Source organism: Daldinia loculata (assembly GCF_022478755.1).
Source record: "Daldinia loculata strain CBS 113971 unplaced genomic scaffold F4817scaffold_46, whole genome shotgun sequence".
In the NCBI taxonomy this organism is placed as follows: domain Eukaryota; kingdom Fungi; phylum Ascomycota; class Sordariomycetes; order Xylariales; family Hypoxylaceae; genus Daldinia; species Daldinia loculata.
Genome location: NW_026054900.1, coordinates 31,980 through 52,140, shown reverse-complemented (window position 1 = coordinate 52,140; position 20,161 = coordinate 31,980). Strand labels below are relative to the sequence as shown.

At 46.9% G+C, this 20,161-nt stretch overlaps 5 protein-coding genes across 5 annotated transcripts; 2 read left to right on the top strand and 3 right to left on the bottom strand.

Moving 5' to 3' along the window:
- Positions 1–1,123: 1,123 nt before the first annotated feature.
- Positions 1,124–3,743, top strand: F4817DRAFT_367274 (RNA recognition motif 2-domain-containing protein; the record flags this gene model as incomplete). The annotated part of the gene is made up of 10 exons (XM_049307095.1): positions 1,124–1,708; positions 1,761–2,192; positions 2,247–2,792; positions 2,842–2,963; positions 3,016–3,046; positions 3,103–3,120; positions 3,168–3,240; positions 3,296–3,375; positions 3,427–3,541; positions 3,601–3,743. The coding sequence occupies 10 exons, from the start codon at positions 1,124–1,126 to the stop codon at positions 3,741–3,743; spliced, it is 2,145 nt and encodes a 714-aa protein (XP_049156496.1).
- Positions 3,744–4,898: 1,155 nt separating this feature from the next.
- Positions 4,899–8,068, bottom strand: F4817DRAFT_345650 (UNC-like C-terminal-domain-containing protein). Its single transcript, XM_049304293.1, has one exon. The coding sequence runs from the start codon at positions 7,874–7,876 to the stop codon at positions 4,982–4,984; it is 2,895 nt and encodes a 964-aa protein (XP_049156495.1). The 5' UTR covers positions 7,877–8,068; the 3' UTR covers positions 4,899–4,981.
- Positions 8,069–9,484: 1,416 nt separating this feature from the next.
- On the top strand, positions 9,485–11,218 carry F4817DRAFT_345649 (uncharacterized protein). Its single transcript, XM_049304292.1, has one exon. It carries the CDS (start codon positions 9,766–9,768, stop codon positions 11,050–11,052), a length of 1,287 nt encoding a protein of 428 aa, XP_049156494.1. The 5' UTR covers positions 9,485–9,765; the 3' UTR covers positions 11,053–11,218.
- Positions 11,219–11,848: 630 nt separating this feature from the next.
- F4817DRAFT_200903 (chromatin remodeling complex SWI/SNF, component SWI2 and related ATPase) lies at positions 11,849–16,981 on the bottom strand. Its single transcript, XM_049298577.1, has 3 exons — positions 16,691–16,981; positions 12,588–16,595; positions 11,849–12,533 (listed from the first exon to the last, which is right to left on the bottom strand). The coding sequence occupies exons 1-3, from the start codon at positions 16,784–16,786 to the stop codon at positions 12,318–12,320; spliced, it is 4,320 nt and encodes a 1,439-aa protein (XP_049156493.1). The 5' UTR covers positions 16,787–16,981; the 3' UTR covers positions 11,849–12,317.
- A 646-nt stretch (positions 16,982–17,627) lies between these two features.
- Positions 17,628–20,079, bottom strand: F4817DRAFT_345645 (WD40 repeat-like protein). The gene is made up of 2 exons (XM_049304291.1): positions 19,965–20,079; positions 17,628–19,870 (listed from the first exon to the last, which is right to left on the bottom strand). Exon 2 carries the CDS (start codon positions 19,862–19,864, stop codon positions 18,137–18,139), a length of 1,728 nt encoding a protein of 575 aa, XP_049156492.1. The 5' UTR covers positions 19,865–19,870; positions 19,965–20,079; the 3' UTR covers positions 17,628–18,136.
- Positions 20,080–20,161: the final 82 nt, after the last annotated feature.

Genomic DNA, 20,161 nt, shown 5'->3' with positions numbered 1-20,161 from the left:
AAAGTAAGTTCTGTAATCCATTTAACATCTCAAGTCTCTCGGATTTCCCGACATGATATATTTCTTTTATGTTGATAAATTTCATTTCAATTGCCCTACATGAGAATCCTTCACCTTAGGAGTTACCTGTACAGACGGCATTCTTGTATCATTTGACACGCCTATTCATTTCTAGATATCTAAACTTGGTCGTTCTTACCAGTTTGCCCTCTACCCTCCCAATAAATCACAAGTCCTCAACTCACGTGGCCGCATGCCGCAATTATTCCTCCCTCGCTATTACACAAACCACATGCTCAATATCTCACCATCCAAGATTTGTCCAGTGTGTAATTAATTCAATAAATCAAGAATATTCAGGGCTCCACTAATAGTTTTTATAGCAGCCATATCTCTCCTGACTTGATAATTACAAGCAAGTACGAGTTGGCGTGCCCATAGGTCGTTGAAGCTATAGCAAGGTAACGCCGTCCTCGACCGGGGAACCCGTCGCTCGCACAAAACTCTGACGACCTCAATTCAACAACAAAGTAGTCGTTGATAAGGACCTGGCGATAGAGGCAGTGGTAATCTCTTTGGTGGGTTTACCTGTTCCTATCGATTCTTTCTTTCCTGCTCCCCCCTTTTCATAGTCAAATTCCCCAATCCCGAACTCCTACTCTCAAACATCATCGGTCCCCCAATAAACCCTCCCAATACAATTGACCACTTGGAAGATCTATTTTTCGTACGACAACTTTCTTCTTATGTATCCCATTCTATCATTGTTAGCTTTTGAAAGCTTCAGCTCTTACCACCGATATTAAGCACCCACAAAAACTCTTCTATCATAACCATTAACTGGTGGTTTTTGCTGTCTAAATTACTATTGGTACTTTCAAGTATGGAGATCCAACTCTCTATACAGCCAGTCACCTATTCCCCTAAGATATTCCTCGTCTCTCATCTATGAGTTTCCATATCCCATCCATACCAACCAGCCAAAGCCTATTATGCATTTACTTGGCCTTCGTTTCAACCACATGGCTTACACTCACTAATACCAACCATAGAAGCCTACAAAGGTCCCGAAACGGAATTTGGTTGTCTACTACTAAGGATACCGTACGATTGTTCTGACAAGATGAACGTGCACCAGGCCCGCGAGGGCCACTTCAACCCGGCCTCGCCCCATTCCTCGAGCGGAGCTGCCGATTCTTTCAAGGGTACTCCCGACACTCGACTGACTACCTTTTCTCCTGAAGACGGCTCTGCCAGATCTACACGAGCACCAGGATCCCTCAATGCCAATATTCGCGAAGCTGGTCCTATCAAGTACGGGATGAATGCACCACAATCTCTTGACCGACCAAGCGTCTTGTACCGTGGTAGTCTTCATCTAGACAAGGACCCTTTCGTCGGTCCTGCGGATACTAGCTTCAAAGCAAGGCAGAAGCTATCGCCTACTGCCTCTGTCTTCTCTCCTCTACCATCGGCATTGCGCGCTCGGGGTTCGGCATCTGAGCCTAAGAGAGTAGATGCGTTCTCGGAGAATCTAAGCCAGCACTATGCCCAAGCTTCCAGGTTATCTTCGCCGGCGGCTAATGCTTCGCACTCTAACTTCGTTCACGACAAGCTGAGCACTGAGGCCGGTATCTCTCGATGCCTAGTCATCTCTACCAATACTGGTAGTAGACTAACCGGGACTGAGGTGGAATTATATCTATCTGTAAGAGTTTGTCGTTAGGTGAGATACGTATGCATGAGCTAACTATTTATAGGAACTACAGCAGATGGGCATTCCGTTTCAGGGAAGCATGCAGGTTTATGAATGTGGCGACCAGGTGTTTGTCCGGTTTACCAACATCCGTAGCGCCTGTACCGTGTTCTCCAACCTGTCCATGCGAAATTATAATTGGTCGGTTCGTTCGGTCAGCCCTCGAGAATTCTCTTCGGTCGTAGAGCCCGGCGCAGGCTCCGTCACTGCGCACGAGGGTCAACTCTATCTCAGTGTGTTTCCACATTCAGCAAGTACCATTACCACCCAGCAACTCGAGAGTTTTCTGAAGGAGCTTTTAGAGACCGAGGGAGACTTGTTCGCCTTCAAAATTCGAGAGGGAGTACAGGGAAGCCTATTGAGTGCTATTGTCGAATACTGCGATAATGATATGTCCCTCCGCGCCGTTTCGAAGTTCAATAGCGTTGTCGTCGAGGTGAGAAACCCATCTCGGGCATAAGTAACCGATATACTGACATTTTCACAACAGGGTCTTCAGATTTGCGTCACGCTATATCGACCCGACTTGATGCCAGTCACGGCGCAGAGTGGAATCAACAATTCTACCCGAGCTATAGTCTCGCCGACAGAACTGGCTACTAGCTTCCGGCGAATGTCTATCGGAAGAACACAATCAGTCATGCCGTCTGTGACTAATTCTATGTTCAGCACGCCAGCCAGACCCAATGTTTCTCAGGGTGGTTTCCAGTTACCATCACCCTATGGAGTGGTCCCTCTCCTATATACAGGCCTGCCAATTAGCCCTCCGTATATGATGGACCAAGGCTCATCTAGAACTCCGAGTAGCATGTTGTCAGCCAGCAACTATTCCCTAGCGAGTCCCACACTGTCGCACCAAAGCTCATTCTTGTCCACTGAACTCATAACTCCACGGCAATTCCAACACTTCGGCCGTCCCGACAGTCGCCGACAGAATGCAATGAGAGTTGCACGATCTCCCTACTACAATCCCGCCAACCATCATAACCATGTTGACGTCAGCCGCATTCGAGACGGCATTGACGTGCGGACGACGGTAAGTTACCTGGGCCTAAAGTTTATGGTAATAGGAGCTGACCTGATAGATCATGCTGCGCAACATACCTAACAAAGTTGATCAAGCTCTCCTAAAGAAGATTGTGGATGATTCTAGCTGGGGAAAATATGACTTCATGTATCTGCGCATCGATTTCGCGAATGACTGCAAGTAAGGAAATCCTTTAATACGTGGAAAATACATTTACTGATCGAATCTCTAGTGTCGGTTACGCATTCATCAACTTTGTCGATGTGAGCTTTACCTGTCTCCCACACAGTTGGATTGCTATTACTGACCAATTTCTTAGCCATTAGATATTATTGATGTAAGACCATTGTTAAATAACCGTCAACTTCGCTGACATCTTCCCAGTTCGTGCATGCTAGAGCCAATCAGCGCTGGAACTGCTTCAAAAGTGACAAGGTTGCAGAGGTCTCTTATGCCAGTGAGCCAACCGTCATCCATTAATTTTTTGATCTATATACTAAGTAGAATCATAGCCATCCAAGGCAAAGATTGCCTGGTCCAAAAGTTCCGTAACAGCTCGGTAATGCTTGAGGCACCTCACTATCGCCCCAAGGTAAGTAGGTATCTTTAACAACCATCCGTGCGGTAGTTGACTCCTTCCTAGCTTTTCTATACCCTAAACGGACCACGCCCTGACTTGGCTGGAGAGGAGGAGCCGTTTCCTGAGCCTGACAACCAATCGAAGATGAAGAGAAGCTGTGAAAACGCAGAACACGTGGGTATGTTGAATCTACGCTATATGTTCTAGAGAGGATGATTACTGATTGCATTTGGTTAGGCCTTTTTACCCCCAATGCAGGCCAGCATTTCCGCGACGAGCAACGACGCCGCCGTTCTCAATTCGATCGTGGAAACCCGCGACTCGAGGAGTATGACTACGATGCAGCTATTTGCCGTCAGAGTTATTACCCCTCTCAGTAAGCTCTTAGAGGCTTTTGTAACTGCCTCTCGAAAGACTTCCGTTTGATTTTTTTTGTCCTTTTTTCGCATCTGCCGGATTCGTCTCGATACAAATCGTCTACCGGATCCACAACACTTCTAGTGACACTAGAATTTCAGAGCACCTGCTTTATTTACCGAAATCTGCTTGCTAGTAAGTATCATATTTGTTATCATTTATGATTATGTTGATTGACACGGAGTGGCTGAGCTAACTTTAATATAGGTTTGACGATGCCTTCACTGTTTTCGTGTCATCTTTTAGGGGGGTCTATTGATACTGGAAGGGTTCCGATCAAAGGGAAACCATCAGTACCCCAAACTCGGTATTCATAACAATTTAACGAACAAAAGTAAAAGAAATCCATCGCGATCACATGGCATTAAAGTGGCCATGCAAAAACTATAACGACTTGAATTACAGATTATTGTTGAATCTCGCCGGCGAAGAGAATTCACAATATTTCCGCTCCAGTAACAGAGCCACAATTATATCTCGCCTTCGAATATCCGATCGGTTTCCGCGGCGTCTCTGACATTTGCGGGAAATCCATGAAAGTGTGGTTGATTTGGGTTTCGAGATGTTGTCTACCAGACTTCTCGGACTTGCAACAAATTCAACTACCTACCCAGGGACAACACCTGGACTGCGCGTTGGCGTTTTCTTTTTCCTTGATGCGAATTTTGGGAGATTCTGAGTTTCTAGACCAACTATTGCTATCGAGTTACATTACTCGGGAAGATTTTCAGCCTCTACATTGTTTCGGGCATCTCTTGATGCACCCCCAGGGTCATCGTGTATAGTGGAAGATCGGAGTTCCATTATACTCGACAGAGGCCAACTCTAACGACCAGGAGAATTGGTGCCACCATAGTTACCTAGGCTTATGGTTGGTGCCTGGTTCAGATTGGCCTGGTTTATTAGACTGGGGGCATCAACTTTGGCAGGACAGAGAGGGGTGGAGCGTGCTTATTCTGTTGCAGAAAATTAGAAAAAATCGCGTAGCTTTACATGGCATGGGGAGTGGCGACTGCTTTTATCTTTTACGCTTATACTTAGCATTATATCTTGGGCGCGATAGGCAACAATAAAATGCATTTCTCGCAAACACTTGACTCACTAAGATACGTATCCAATTCTTCTTGATTAATCATGGTCTCATTATTCGTAGCTTCCAGGCTTTAAAGCTAAACTAACTAACTAACTAACTCTGTATACACTAATCGGGATCCTCTGGTAAAGTAGGTAGAGGCTTTTGCGCTGATATAGAATGCGTTAGAGGCGGCCTACTCGATAGAGGTATATACTCTACACCATCGGTCTCCGATGATGGCGTCAACTGTCTCTCTGACTTCCTAACCAGCGCTTCAGGGTAACTCAACGCGCTGCTCTTCCCGCTGTCAACCACCGTAGAGTAATACTCTCCCTCCCTAGACGGCGTCATGGCCGGCTCCGAGTCGTAACCCGCTTCTACGCTTGACAGCATGGGGGCCCGGTAGAAGCCAGTTGAAGAGGGCTCGGACGTGACTCTGTTCGGTGAGGGTCTTCGATGGCCTGCAGACTCAGGAGTCTCATTGACGCTAATAACGCCAGCTCTAGAGGAACTCATCATCCGCGGTCGGTGATGTAGGGAAGAATCTGGCGTCTGGCTTGGACTGCGATGTAGATGAGATTGCTGCGGGGTGCTGGGTATGGGGACGGGACTAGCGTCCTCGGGGGAGAGCATCGCTGCTCCGTCACGGCGGTGATGCTGGGCTCTAGGCGTAGACGGGAAAATAGGAGACGCAAGTCTCGAGGGGCCGCCACCGCCAAAGAACTGGGCGGGATAATACGAAGATTCAGCAGCGGCTTGAGCGAGACCGCCGCGGGAGAAAATAACGAGGATAAGACACCCTAGAAGCAGGACGCTCTGGACAATAGCCATGCGTTTTTGAAAAATGACCTCGTCGGCGAGGACGCCGAGGCGGGAAGATAGAGCAACGATCTCGCGCTCGGACTGCTCGCGCTGGGTCTCCAGGGCGATGACGGTGGACTGCCAAATCTGATCGTACTGAACACGGACCTCACGCAGCTCGCCGAGGACCGTCTTATTCAGGGTATCTAGGAATAGGTCTACCTTGGCTACCTGACGCCTCTCAAGGCGCGCTAGCGCTTCTCGTAAGAATCGCGACTGCGACTCGATGTATTGTAGAGATAAAGTCGTGTTAGACTCGAGAGCTTGGATGCGCTTATTAAGCGCTTTGAAGAAGGAGTCCTGGACTGTGTGCGCGGGGGCGGCAGATGAGGTTGTGGTTGTGGTTTTGTTGCGTGGCGTTGTGGGGGAGCCGGAGGGCTGACCCTTAGATGCAGCCGACCGCGAAGACGGTGGTTTTACAACAGAGGTCGAAGCGGATGTCTTACTCTTAGGGGGCGACTGTACGCTAGCGGTCTTTACAAGGTTTGGAGTCGCGACTGTGGTGGGTGTTGTAGTTGTTGTTGTTGGTGGTGTTACAGTAGCTGACCTTGGATCTGGAGATGACGTTGGGACAGGGGCGGATTCAGTTGAATTTGCGATAGCTGTACTCGCTGTTGTCTCATTTGAACTGCTTGGATATGCAGATCTCACCGAGTCTGCTGTTACTTGACTAGCGGACTGCGATGTTGGAGTCGCTAACGAGGGTGCGCTTGAGCTAATTGAAATTGTTTGTTCGACAATCCTTATAGGTTGCGGCTTAGCTGCTGCTTTGTTCTTGTAGTTTTCCTTGCTGCGTTGGGACGTATAGTCCTCTGCGCCAGCTGCTTCGCAAGTAGCGTTAAAGGGGTAGTAATAGTGGAAATAGTTCTTGTCCCAGTAGGGGATTAAGTCACTCTGCTCTGAGGGTATCATCCGATCCTCAGGCTGAAAGGGTTCAGCAACCTCAACTTCCTCGGCTTGGGTTTCGGTTTCTTCAACCGTCTCCTCAGAGACTTCGGATATTGTCTTGTCCTCTTCGGGCTCAAGGTCGGCAGGGTCGGCCTCTTTCCACGAGTCTAGCATACGTGTGCCGTGGATTCGTAGTAGGGACATGGGGCAATAATACTCATTGCCATAATGGCTTAGAATCTCGATTCGCAAGTACTTAGCCCAGATTTGAGGGTTCTCGACTAGGAATGGCTGAATATCTCTGGAATTACGAGCCTCGAAGGTACCTAATACCTTCCACTTCTCTAGCTTGACGGGATAGCGATCGCTTACACTAACTCGAAAGTGGCGTATCATGCTAGAGAAGAATTCGAAGTTGGCTATCACAACAGTATCGACTAGGATATCGTCGCTCAGTTCGATAATAACAAACTTGTTCTGCATAGCACACTCAAGGAGCATGTACGTGTCCTTATTTTCGACCAGGATGGCCTTGGGGTTCTTAGCACCAGGGCTCGCCTTCTTTACCGTTGCGCCGGCATCGAACGAGGCGTACGAAAGCCTCTCCTTACACGTCTTCCCAGCATCTTTACTACGATAGCCTTGGGCCAGCCCCTCGTCGTAGTTAACCTTCTCAACCTGCTTTTCCTTTTCCTTCTCTTTCTGCGACGGCTTCGTCGACGATGCTATCTCAGAGATCCTATCAGAGTATGCGTCAAAGTCGAGCGACACCTCGCCTTCGTCCCCGAGACTATCGAAGTCCTCTCCGGGGTCCGCATCACCGTGGGTTTCTTTACTCTTGCGCTGTCTCGGCTCCAGCGCGTCCTGCCCAGATTTCTCGAGCATCATAGCCTTCCATTCTTCAAATGACATAAAAGCACCTGTGCTAAGGTTATTTCCATCGGCGTCTAGCTCTTCATGATGGTCGGTGCCATCAGCGCTAGGCGTCGAGTCGACGGGTATAGAACTAGAGGTGACGGTGGCGCTAACGGATGCGGGAGTAGAGAATGACGATGGAGGGGAGGTAAGACATTGCTGAGGTAGAGTATGAGTGATGTAGTTCACGGTCCTCGATTCGCACGTGGGTTCGGCCGAGACGGTACTCGAGGGGGATTTTGCGACATCGTGGGTGGTCGAGGTACTCGAATTGACCTGAGCAAATACATGGCCTGCGATTAGAAGCAGACGTAAAGAGATATTATTTACACGTCGCCTCTCGGATGCGAGCCACATTGCAAGTGTGGTAAGGACTCGCGTCGAGCAAAAAGACAGTCCATATGGTAAAAGTGTAGAGGAAAAGTGAAGAAAGTAAATTGCAACAGGTACAGATGTAGATTACAGACGTCGATCCCAAAAGACATAATTAATTCCATGTACATTTTACATTTCTCAAATAATATGGAAACTACAAGTGGCAGCAGTTGCTGATGCCGTTTCATTATTACTCAGAATGGCTTAGCTAGATTTGTATAGCTAGGTAGATTTTAGGCCTTTCTGGGGGAGGACCGCGCTTTCATTTTACATGTGGGGGGAGATGCATATAGATTTGATAGATGTACATACATACCTACTACGGTTGACCAGACAAGGTACTGTGCCAAAATAAAAAAAATAATCGCACACTAAACTAAAGTTGGTAAGGGGTCACTTGCCACAATTTAGAAAATATTAAATGTGTACTTCTAAGCCTTATTACGGTTTATTTTCATAGAAATATTGGTTTAACCAATATAATGTAAAGGATTGGCCAATCAAATTAAAGGATTTAATTATTAATTCAATTGTCAATTTAATTTTTAACTAACTACCATCCACATTTATACATTCAAATAACTTTACAATTCTAGCAACTATAACATTACAATTGGTATCATTTTATAGCCTCAATTGAAGCGAAAATAATTATCCAGGTTGCATGCTTATACGATGTATTGTTGTTAAGATATTTAAAGTCTTTTAAAAACAGTCATTTCAAAAGGTATTAATCAAATAGCTTTATACAATACAGCCTCCTGGTTGGCCAGCCAGCCAGCCTCATACATACATACATACATATATACATATATCAGAGATCATTTAAAAAGACCTTGTTTTTAGCCTTTTTGCCTCGGAATTACTGTATGCGACCGTATAGTCTTTAATTAATGTATGCAACCAAGTAAAAGCAATATGTAAAGATAGCCATTGTATCGTCAATTAAATTGAATTGAACATGAAGCTGTAACAGAGATGTGGTGTAAGGATAAGGATAAGGATATTGCCAGACAGGCGGTGTAAAATTTAGCCAATAAAAGGGCGCGCATCTTAAAAAGAGTAAGAGGTTGGGACCTGTACGGATTACGTACACGTGATACCCTTTGAGACGACTGTTTTCAAAAGACTTTAAATATCTTAATAACAATACATCGTATAAGCATGCAACTTGGATAATTATTTTCGCTTGAATTGAGGCTATAAAATGATACCAATTGTAATGTTGTAATTGCTGGAATTGTAAAGTTATTTGAATGTGTAAGTAAATTGAAGTAAGCATACCTTTTTAAAGCATATTATATATAACGTTATAATGTATGTATTTAGAAAAGATAATCCTTTTTTCCCATACAAAAGTGCGAAGTACTGTAATAATTCGAGCTAATTGCGCTAACCTGTGGCTGACTACCCTTTTAAGCTAAGCTTACGGATTTTTTTCATTTTGGCACAGTACCTTGTCTGGTCAACCGTACCTACCTTGTATCATGCCGACAACGTACCAATTAGGTGACTACCTTGGTCCGCGAATAACCCAGGTAACGACTCCCCACCTACGTATTTTCATAGCTCTTGCTTACATGTCGCGAGAAAAGAGTTTAGGTGAGGAGAGTGAAACCAATAGCGTTAAGAGGATTAGAACCTAAACTAATGCTCCTTCCAATCTACTCAGTGGAAAGAACTATAGGAGAGTTACACAGCGGATGGATACATCCATCTCTAGCCCATAAGTTGCAAGTTGCAAGTTACACAACATAAACGCCTTCGCGCATTTCTATTATTATTATTCCTATTATTATCAGGAGTGCCGCACTTCACTAACACATATCACACATTCTCATTTGTCCTCAACTATACCGGGATTATTCAAGATGATAGATAGCCTGTCAACCAAGTTCGAACAAGCTCTGATCTTAACATCATACAAGAAAACCGACACGTCCTGTTTACTCCTCACTCTACCCGTAGAGCTCGTTTTATACATATTATCCCTCCTCGACCCTAAACATGTCGCACTCTTCTCTTTAACTTGCAGGGCCTCCTCCAGCCTCGTCCGGGGTACCGACTACGGCAAGATTTGTCTTGCTTCTATTCATAGTGCTCTACACACTGACTTAGATCAAGCCTCTCTTGAGAGAACCGAGTTCCTTCATCACTTGGTAAAGGACCTCCCGCATCTGTTTGTCTGCAAGCGCTGCTCAAAGCTTCATCGAAATCTCGTCAGTCTTGTTGAAGAGGGTCCAGATGCTCTGAAAAGCTCTACTTCAATCCGTCGTCAAAAAGGTCTTATGACTTTTGGTACCCTATGGCCACAGTATGCCTTCACCTGCAAACAGGGTCGTGAGGCCATAATGAATTATAGTAACGGCATGGAATCTAACCTTGCGACTTCTCATCTCTCTATATCTACCGACTGGAAGCTTAGGAGATTAGGAACATCTTGCAACAATCCAGATTTCATCCATGGGTATGTGAAGTTGGACACCGAAGCAGCAGTCGTGAACGACAACTTATACTTCCATAAAATTCAACGGATACTACTTCTTCCAGACAGAGTCAAGCCTTTCCTCAAGGCGAATGCTTCATCTCCCATGGAGCAAGTTTTCCAATCTTGCTGGCACGGCACTGAATTTCGGTCAACGTTCCGTCCTTTCCTGGATCTGTTGGATTGGAATGGTCTCCATAAAATGAGTGTGCATGATACCATCTCCAAGTTTGCCACCATGGCACATGAAAGACTGTTTCTAATGAAGCCAGCCGGGCTGGACGGTTACGACCTGGACGGGTTTTCGCTGCGCAACTATCCGCTTGCAGGTTGTAAACACTGCACAACTGAAAATACCACCACCATTCATAATCACGGCCGCGGCGGAGTTGAGATAGTGAGCGATACCTACCAGGATCTCGGTGATTGTATCGACGACGTTATCCGGGATTATGACAGCTACGTCGATAATGAATGGGGATACTGTTGGTCGGGCCTAAGCTACGAGTATCGGATTCTCTTGTCCAGGCGGCAGGAACACCCCCCGGTCAACCCTAGAATATTCCTTACACGTCCTGGTACCAGTGCTGTACATCACCCGTCTGCACCAAGTATCCAAGATATCTGGGAACTACATGATCACGACCGAGAAGCCAGATTGAGGTCGTCATGATGATACCCAAAGAGGATTTGAGCGTTGGCGTTTGGAAAATTATAAAGGGAAAAGGATATACCGCAATGCAACTACTTATGTCGTTCGGTACCCAGGTAGCTAGTTAGTCCTAAGGGATTATAGATAATTCTACCTAAGCTAAACGAATAAAAAACATTCAACAAGACGAAGCTGTCTATTGAGAGAACACTCAAGTCTTAAGCTAAATAATACGCCAGTCAGTCCCTCTAAAACTTGGAGAATTGGTCGTGTAACTATTGATAAAACTACTGTTAATCATCTCGTAGCATATCTAGACAATTGCGGAAGAGGCGAACTAGCCCTGGTGCTACGGCTGTTTTGTTCTAGTAAGAGAAGCTTCCATCATTGGCGGTTGGGGAAGACATGTCCTCTATTATCTCCTAGGACGAGAGAGAGTCGTGGTTAAGACCGTGACTTAATTAGAAGATGGGAAGATAGGAAGACTACATATCTTCAGCAAGTTACCTCTTAACCTTCATTGGGCACGTCTGGTATAGAACTACGATCCGTTGGCATACCGAAAGGTTTAAGTGATATTATTGATTCCCCCCTCCCCCCTTTTTTTGGCTGGCGCTCCTGGCTGTGTTATAAACTCGCCGAAAAAGGTAGTAAAGCAGGACCTTGAGCCAAAAACTGCGTGTCAAAGTAGAATAATACCTATTATCACCATGAAATTTACGCGAAACCTCTTCTAGGAACCCGATACAATATCCGTCTGGATAGGCGCGAATTATGTTCATTTAATCAAGTCTCTAATTTACCTAAGGCCAAGCCAGTCACGACCACATCATCTCACATACCATCACATCTATTAAAGAAAAAAATAGCAAACTAAAAACTTTATCAAGATACATCTAACAGCACACTAGCGTACGTATGTAGAATCTAGTTTTTAAGAGCGGTTATTTGATGAGAGTAGGGTAGCCAGCCGAGGGCGGCCCAGGGTATTGCTTAAGGTAGCTTCGCCAAAAAAATACTTTGTTTGGTGTTTGTGGTACACATGCCGTTCGTTTCCTCTTTGCCCGTCGCCAAGTAATAGAAGAAGAACCGCACCCCCCCTTGTACGCCTTATTTCTGTGCCGCTCGAGGGCCAGACCTTCCCGGCCCCGGCCAAATCTTTACTTGCAAAAACCACAATGTTGACGGAACCGTCCAGAAAAAGAAAATAAAACAGAATTATTTGTTGTAACTGTCAACCACTCGCTTGACTATATCTTAAGCAAGTCATCCTGTCCCACAAGTACTCATTGTTCACCATCGCTCTGAATACCCCCTATGCCCGCGTTGCCCTGGCTGGCGCCGTTAGTTACCAACTTTATCCTTGTGGTATTCGCAGAAGACTGAGGCGTTCCTGCGCTCGTGCTAGGAGCCACCGAACTATCTTTCGCAGATGGGTCTTCGAGCTCGGCTAATTCCGGATGCTCGTTAAGCTCTTCCTGTGCTCGGTCATTGAAGAATTTCTATGCTGAATTAGTATAATGGCTTATGATCGAGTTAGGTTCACCTAAACATACCTCCATGACAATTGCGTCTGAGTAAAGAAGACTTCCGTCTTCATTGTACGTTTTGCAATTGCCGCACATCAGGGCGATATCCTTGCGCATATCATTGATGCTATTATACTCCTCCCTTTTAATCTTGGCCTGAATTTGATTCATACAAATCGGGTTGTGGATAAGGACATAATAGTCACCATAGTCGCGCTTGGATGGTAGCTTGACAAACGGTCCTATGATCAGTCGCTTGGTCGGCTCATCATCATCGTCATCATCCTCGACCTGATCTTCAGGAGCTATGTCGGCTTCGAGATTCATCAATCCATCATAAAGATTGCGTAAACTCTTCTGAAGAACTTGCCGTAACTCGGGGCCAAGACGCGAATCGCTACCGTTACCCATCGACGCTCTTGGGCGCCCTTGAGGCCCGCGTCGCTTCTTAGCGGGTGGTTCGCCGTCATCATCTTCAGCCTTTCGTTTCTCGTTCTTACTGCCAGGCTTGCGACCACGCTTCTTGGGTGGCGTTTCGATTTCTTCGGTGCTCGCACGGCTCGCATTAGGAGAGTTGGCACCTGATACGTTGTTAAGTACCGCTATCCTCTTCAGTTTGTTCGTTTCCCGTTTGTCCTTCTTGGCTTGCTTTCGCGCCGCTGCTGCCTCTGGGCTGTCATCGTCATCGTCGACAGCCATTAGCCACTGCTCCTCAGTAAGGCCATCGTCATATTTGACTCGGGTCCGCTCTCGCGCACCACGACCCAAGATCTCTTCTGGCTCTTCACCAACAGGATTGCCATCCGTCATATAGATATCTGGAAGCTCGTCTTCGATCATGAGCCGCGGAATGCGCTTCGAACCTGGACCGTTGCCGTATAGAGGATCCACTGAACGTTCTTCATCAATTTGTTGGAAAACGGTAACTTCATTCTCACTTCGCGCAAGGATCATGTTCAACTCTTCGTCATCCATCTCGTCTTGTTCACCAGACTCGGCTAAATCTGCAGATTCCAACAGCGTCCGAAGCATGGCATCACGATCAGTCTCCGATGATTTGTTATCAAATCGACCGGCTTGGATAACCTTTTCGTCCATATCAAGCTTGAATTTGGCTCGCTCCAAGATCTTCTCTTCAACCGAATTCGAAGTAATTAGACGGAGAATACGAACTTCATTCTTTTGGCCAATACGATGGGCACGATCCTGAGCTTGCAGATCCTGGTGAGGATTCCAATCCGAATCATAGATAATGACAGTGTCGGCGGTTTGCAAGTTCAAACCCAAACCACCAGCACGGGTGGACAGTAAAAACATGAAATATGGCGAGTCCGGGGCATTGAAGGCCTTCAGAAGATCCGATCGCTCGTCAGATTTAGTGTTACCGTCCAAGCGCAGGTACTGGATTCCACGGTATCTCAAGAAATCTTCCATGATATCCATAATCGCAGTCATCTGGAAGAACATCAAGACACGATGTCCCGTGGCTTTATACTTTGGTAGAATTCGATCTAGTAGTTCGAATTTACCTGCTGTTCGCCAAAGAAGGTCGTTGCTAGTGTTCGTAGGGTTCATCTGGTTTTCTACTTCATCAAACACAAAAGGATGATTGCAGAGTTTTCGGAGCTGCATGATCATGTTGCTAAGACCTTGAGTTTTGGTCTTGCCACCCTTTCCGTCGCTGATCGTAATCTTCTGATGCGTGACCATCTGCTTATATAGACGAGATTGGAGGGCAGAGAATTTGCACTTGATGACTTTCTCGGTCTTGTCCGGCAAGTCTTTCTCGACATCCTTTTTGAGACGACGAAGTAGGAACGGTCGCAGCACTTTGTGAAGACGGCGAATGACGAGGATCTGTTCTTCTTCATTCAGCTCCATCTTGTCTTGCCCGCCGGTATTTGCGAACGGGGTGTTGAACCATTCATCGAACGTCTTGACCGACTTGAAAATATTCGGAAGGACAAAGTTGAGCATTGCCCACAATTCACCCAGATTATTTTGAAGAGGAGTACCGGTAAGAATAAGACGGAACCGAGTGTTGTAGTACTGAGAAATCGTAGCACTCAACTTTGAATTGGTGTTCTTCATACGATGTCCTTCATCAATGATCATGTGAAACCACTTAATCTTACTCAAGATAGGGCGATCTTTAATGATGTATTCGTAAGTTGTTAACAGAACCTGAAATTTCCCTTGGCGAATCTTCTCTTGATGCTGCTTTCGTGTGTTTGGAGGTCCCTTGTAGACGATACGGCTGACAGACGGAGCCCACTTCTCAAACTCCATGTTCCAGTTTGTTAAAGTACTCAGAGGTACGATCACAAGATACGGGCCTCGCTGAAGCTTGCGCTCAATGAGGTAAGTGATCAAGCTGATTGTCTGAATCGTCTTGCCGAGACCCATTTCGTCGGCAAGAATACCGTTGAGGTTGTTGTTGTAAAGCGACAACATCCATTGCAACCCTTTAATCTGGTATTCCTTGAGAGTACCACCGACCAGGATATTGGCTTGCTCTGTGACTTCTTCTTTAACACGATGAGCCACGGCGTAGTAGTCAACCTTGCGGCCAGCCTCTTCATCTTCCTCGTCAATCTCGCTCTCTTCATCCTGCATGAATTCACCAACATCGTCACCATAACGTTCTGCAGCTTGTCGCTGCTGTGCTTTAACAGAAGATGCTAGCTGATGCAAGAACCCATCGGTCTGTCTAAGAAGGTGCGTGATACGAGTATCCTTCGCCTGATCAAGGAGCTTAAGGTAAGCTTCTTCGTCGTTCGCCTTAAGCGCCTGAAGACGTTGTTTAGCAGTACGCTCGATGCGCTTCTGTTCTTCCTTCTCGATGTTGAAATGGTGTATGTGCATAGCTCTTCCCATTCTTGACATCTTACTCCTGGCAGACTGGGCCGAATTAGCAATCTCGGCCTTATGGTGTTGCACTGATTGAAGGAAGTCGATATGCTTCTTCTTCTCGCGACTTTCGCGGGCGTCCCGCTGCTGTTTCTCAAGCTTCTCAGTGATACGAGCCTCGCGCACGCTTTGCTTCTTGGTCCGTCGGTATTGACTACGATTCGTAGTCATTGCTAGATTATCATAATGCATCATCTGGCGACCGATTTTTTCGCGTAAAGCGCGTTGCTTGGCATATAGTCCGAGAGACTTCAACTCTATAATAGCCTTCCTTTTCAATGTATCATCAGGATCGAGGCTTTCCTTAATAGTGTCCCAATGGGCAATATTTCCGGGTAGAGACTTTAACTCAGCATATCTCGCCTTCATGCGATTGAAGATTATGATTTCTCGTTCGTGCCTCAATTGCTCAAAGTCGACCCCAGTAGGGAATATACTAGGGATGATAAGTCGCTGCTTTCGTTGTCCATGGTCGTAATAGCTGATGTCCTTGCGGACAAGGCCACCCTCGTACGGGGATTTAATGGTCTTGAAAGTCCGGCCCTTTGGTAATGAAGCTTCAGACTCAACATCCCCATCAGGGGGAGCAGAACCAGCCTTTGCCGGTTCGGGTACTGGGGTTGCGGCAGCTGGAGCCGAAGCAGGAGGCTGAGTTGATTGTTCGGCAACTGCCTGCCTTCGTTGACGCTGCGCATTTAACGCCTGTTGCATCTGGTACGGTACCCCGGTATTCTTGCTGAGCAACTTGAAAGCCTGGATCTGCTGCCTAAGGAGCCCTAGCTGTTGCGGAGAGAATTGGGCCATCGGAGACGCTGTCGAAGGCGAAGACGTGGTTGGCTGGGCGGTGGATCCTGCGCTAGAAGGTAACGCAGAAGTGCTTAAAGCAGTTGACGAAGGCGGCTGCGTGGTATGCGGGGCGGGCTGCTGTTGCTGTGGTCGCGGACCGGGCTGAGTTCCATTGGCGTTACCATTAGGAGCATTGTGTGCCATCTGCGCGTTCTGCATCTGTTGATAACTCTGCTGTTTGCGTATTCGCTGCTGTTGGAAGTTCATCAAGAATTGACTCGTCTTCACAAACTCGGGGTCGTTCTGCGGAACGCCTTGTTCCTTCATCTGTTGATACTTCTATATTCGTTGTTAGTATAGGGAAGGCAGAAGACAGAAGGCAAGATCAGCCTCAACACAACACAAACGTAAGGCACATTGACGGGGTCACGAACCGTGTACATGTCCTGGATCTGTTTTTGGTTTATCTGCGCCGACATAGCCGACGAACCAGGGTGGTGGACGGTAGGAGGCGCCTGAACAGATGCCATATTGAACTAACTCGAGGGTGACTCGATATGGATCCTAACAAGATTTATTATTCTCCTAACCTCTTTATGAGGCGTTCATATCTAAGGCACGATTGCAGCGACGGTAGGGTATTACGCGAGGCCTTGAAGTTGACTAAATTCAACCGTATTAAAAGAGCGACTATATTGAAGGTTGGTTGGTGATGAAAAGTGGTGGTGGTAGACGCCGGTGTTGATTAACCAGCACGTCGCAGGCCTCAGCCCGAAATCAATGTGTGGTGTTGCGCCGAACAGGAATTGCCCGGAAGCAAAAATTGGGTTGGGAATGACGGAGGACGTTAGGGTGCGCGAAGATTCCGGTCGCGGCGCGCGGTGTCGTTTACCGGAATGCCAAAATAAAACGCGGTGGGGATCAGCAGTAAAGTAGGGAATTCTGCCTTTTTCGCCTTCGCGGTCGCGCGGGGGGGGTACGTGAGTCGAAAAGGACAACGGCCAACGGGGTGCAAAGGCAGGTGGTTGGCTGGGAGCGCGTAAAAAGACAGTATAGGGGGGCTGTTTTCGGCGAGAAAATCGCGTAAAATAAAAATTGGAGGTCACTCCGGATACTTGTCGATGAATTTAGACGGGGATGGGTGATGCGGCTCGCTTTTTTCGATGCGCGATTGATGGCGTGGAAAGAGATGGTTTGATGAAAGGCGCACAACCGCACAAACAAGTCCAACTCCCTTTTGCCTGTCACCTGAGGGAAAAATGCACTAGCGACCCCGGCCCAGAAACTAACCAATCGGTCTAATGATAGCCCGCCTAGTCCCTGCAAATTCTTACTAACAAAGTGGTCAATGCACAGCACTCAAAGCATTCTCATTGGTTTAAATATTTTGGTACTACTCAGTATGTACATTCCATTATCCATTATGTATCTAGATCAGTGTACTGTTAATACATTCAATAACCAAATGCCTAATAAACGAAGCATGACAAGGCCAAGAGTTACTCTATTTGTCGGGTTTGTCCATTCCAATCAGGTAGTTTGTATCCTTGGTATCATGCCGTGAACCCCTAGGTTTGCAGACGATAACCCTCTTAAAAGTCGAGCATAGCGTATCCTATATATGATAATGTAGTTACTAAGAGCCTCTTTTGTTTCCGGTTACTAATTGGATAGTCTAGCCTATCAATCTATGGGCCTACCTTTCATAGGTTTCCTATATGGAACGCTAGGGATCCTACCCAGTCCTGCGGATAAGCTTCATGAAATTTATAAAGGCGACCTAGATGGGTTTCGGATAAACAGCCCTGAAGGGAAGCTATCTTTTAGAAGCCGAACCTTTAAAGAGCCTTGGCACATCACTCTGTTAAGTGGGTATCCTATCATCTCTTGACCTTCTTCTTCTCTGGGCCATCTTCTTCTTCGTCGCTCACGTCGGCGTATTGTGTCACCGGCTGTGTGCTCTTCCAAGCCTTCGTAAATACGGGATCCTTTTTCGCTAGGTCTGCGTACTTCAGAAGCGCTTCTCTAGGATCCTCGTGCAACATGCGACTTAGTGGAATATTCTCAGAAATATGCTTTTCGTCAGGTTGACTCCGCATAAATGGTGTTTGCTGAGGGACGTGTGGTCTCCTGGGATCCTTCGACTTTCCAGATGCCGTAATACCCGTTTTCTTGGTGCCTGGCAGAGTACCAGGGGTAACGATTGCATCCCCGGAGAGTCCAAGGGATTGGTCAGTAGTAAACTCTGGATTGTCATCTATATGCCGTCTCTTCGGCGCGCGTGACATGACGTCTACCGCACCTCGTGTTGACATCGTAGGATTGTATAAGATATGCGTTTCTGCATTTGCAGAGCCAGTGACGATTTGATTAATCTTTGGGTGCCAATCTACAGTGATCACAGGCGACCCGGGCGTGACTAGTGTAGTATATTCGGAGCGCAGATTCCCGGGGTTCAGTATGTGAAGATGGCCCGTTGCCGATCCAGTGATGATACTAGTAGAGTTCGGCGCATATTTAATATTAGTAGTCGGGTAGTGATCCGATGTAGATGGATGCTCAACTGTGACAAGGGGCTCTTTGAACTTCCGCGTATCCCACAATTTGATCAGGTTGTCGCCGCCTCTTGTGACCACCATTCGCCCGTCGGAACTGATATCTATCCCTCCGGTCCAGGTATTCGGTTTATGAGCCTCTCTGATCTCACCAGCGGGTCGTGTGAACGGGCCATTTCCGCTCCACATCACAAGCGTACCATCTAGAGCCGCAGAAATAAGGACGTTATTGCCTCCCTGGGTTGGACTGCCCCAAGCGACGGCAGTCATTCGTGTCCTACCTGCAGCACCTGCAGCTTTTGACTTGAAGACTATTACCTCCTTTTGGCTGCGCTTATTGTTGATATCCCATATACGCAATGTGCTATCCGTCCCAGCCGTGACACAGAGGTTTTTGTCTGTAGGATGCCACGTACCTGTTGTGATCTCAGAAACGTGACCTTTTGTATTGTTCATATCTCGAAGGTACATATCGCCTTTGACAAACTCAGTGACGATGTCTCCATCTCGAGACAGGATTTTGGCTTGGGGGTGTGCTGATATGCAGAGGAAGAGGCTTCCAGCGAGAGGGTTAAACTCGACATGATGTATCGGGTGTGACTCTGTGCTTGCAGACGATGGTTTAGTTTCGTAAGGATCGACGCTCCTGAAAGCACGGATCGTGGTCGGGGTTAAGGAGGAAAGATCGTGGAGCTTGACAGTGCAATCGATAGACCCTGATATTAGCCGGCCGCCTGCCGGATCTAGCGAAAGCGAGGTAACAGCACGATCATGGGTCTTAATGACCATCTCGTGAGAAGTCGGATACTCGTCCTCATCATCTGGATCGTCATCTGAGTCGTTCTCGCTGTCGCTCGTGCTGTCGGAGTCCACTTCCCGAGACTTGAGTTTACGTACCGTTGGCTCGTCGACGGCTCTCTTGCTTCGGTCGATTTGCGCGGCAATGTCAGCCTCCCGATGTTTTTTCCCAAATGAAGTGGGCAAGAATGCGCGCATGGGATCATCGTCGGCTATGGTTGGCCCTTCGACTTGGATGTCCTCGTCGTCGCTCATTATAGTCTAAAATTTAGGTTGAGATGGTGAGATGGTGAAATTGAAGATTGAAGATTGAAGATTGTAGAGTAGAAATGAGTTGGAGGGACACAAGGCTTACTAGACAGAAAGCTATCTGTAGATGTACGAAGCTAATACCTAGTAGATAAGGTATTGAAGCATTGAGCTTGAGCTAATGAGCTAATGAGCTAATGAGGGTGGAGACTCTTTATGCGCCTAACTGGCTGCATGATGACGAAAATCTTGTGCTTGTAACTTGCAATATAATTCCAGGTCTATGGGTACTTAGTGTGACCC

What these genes read in the sequence shown, in the direction of transcription:
- F4817DRAFT_345650 (XM_049304293.1), bottom strand. Translation starts at nt 7,876, where the DNA reads ATGTGGCTCGCATCCGAGAGGCGACGTGTAAATAATATCTCTTTACGT.
- F4817DRAFT_345649 (XM_049304292.1), top strand. Translation starts at nt 9,766, where the DNA reads ATGATAGATAGCCTGTCAACCAAGTTCGAACAAGCTCTGATCTTAACA.
- F4817DRAFT_200903 (XM_049298577.1), bottom strand. Translation starts at nt 16,786, where the DNA reads ATGGCATCTGTTCAGGCGCCTCCTACCGTCCACCACCCTGGTTCGTCG. An exon ending in AGATCCAGGACATGTACACG is followed by an intron (nt 16,596 to 16,690) that starts GTTCGTGACCCC and finishes CAACGAATATAG; the next exon opens with AAGTATCAACAGATGAAGGA. An exon ending in CAGACGCAATTGTCATGGAG is followed by an intron (nt 12,534 to 12,587) that starts GTATGTTTAGGT and finishes AATTCAGCATAG; the next exon opens with AAATTCTTCAATGACCGAGC.
- F4817DRAFT_345645 (XM_049304291.1), bottom strand. Translation starts at nt 19,864, where the DNA reads ATGAGCGACGACGAGGACATCCAAGTCGAAGGGCCAACCATAGCCGAC.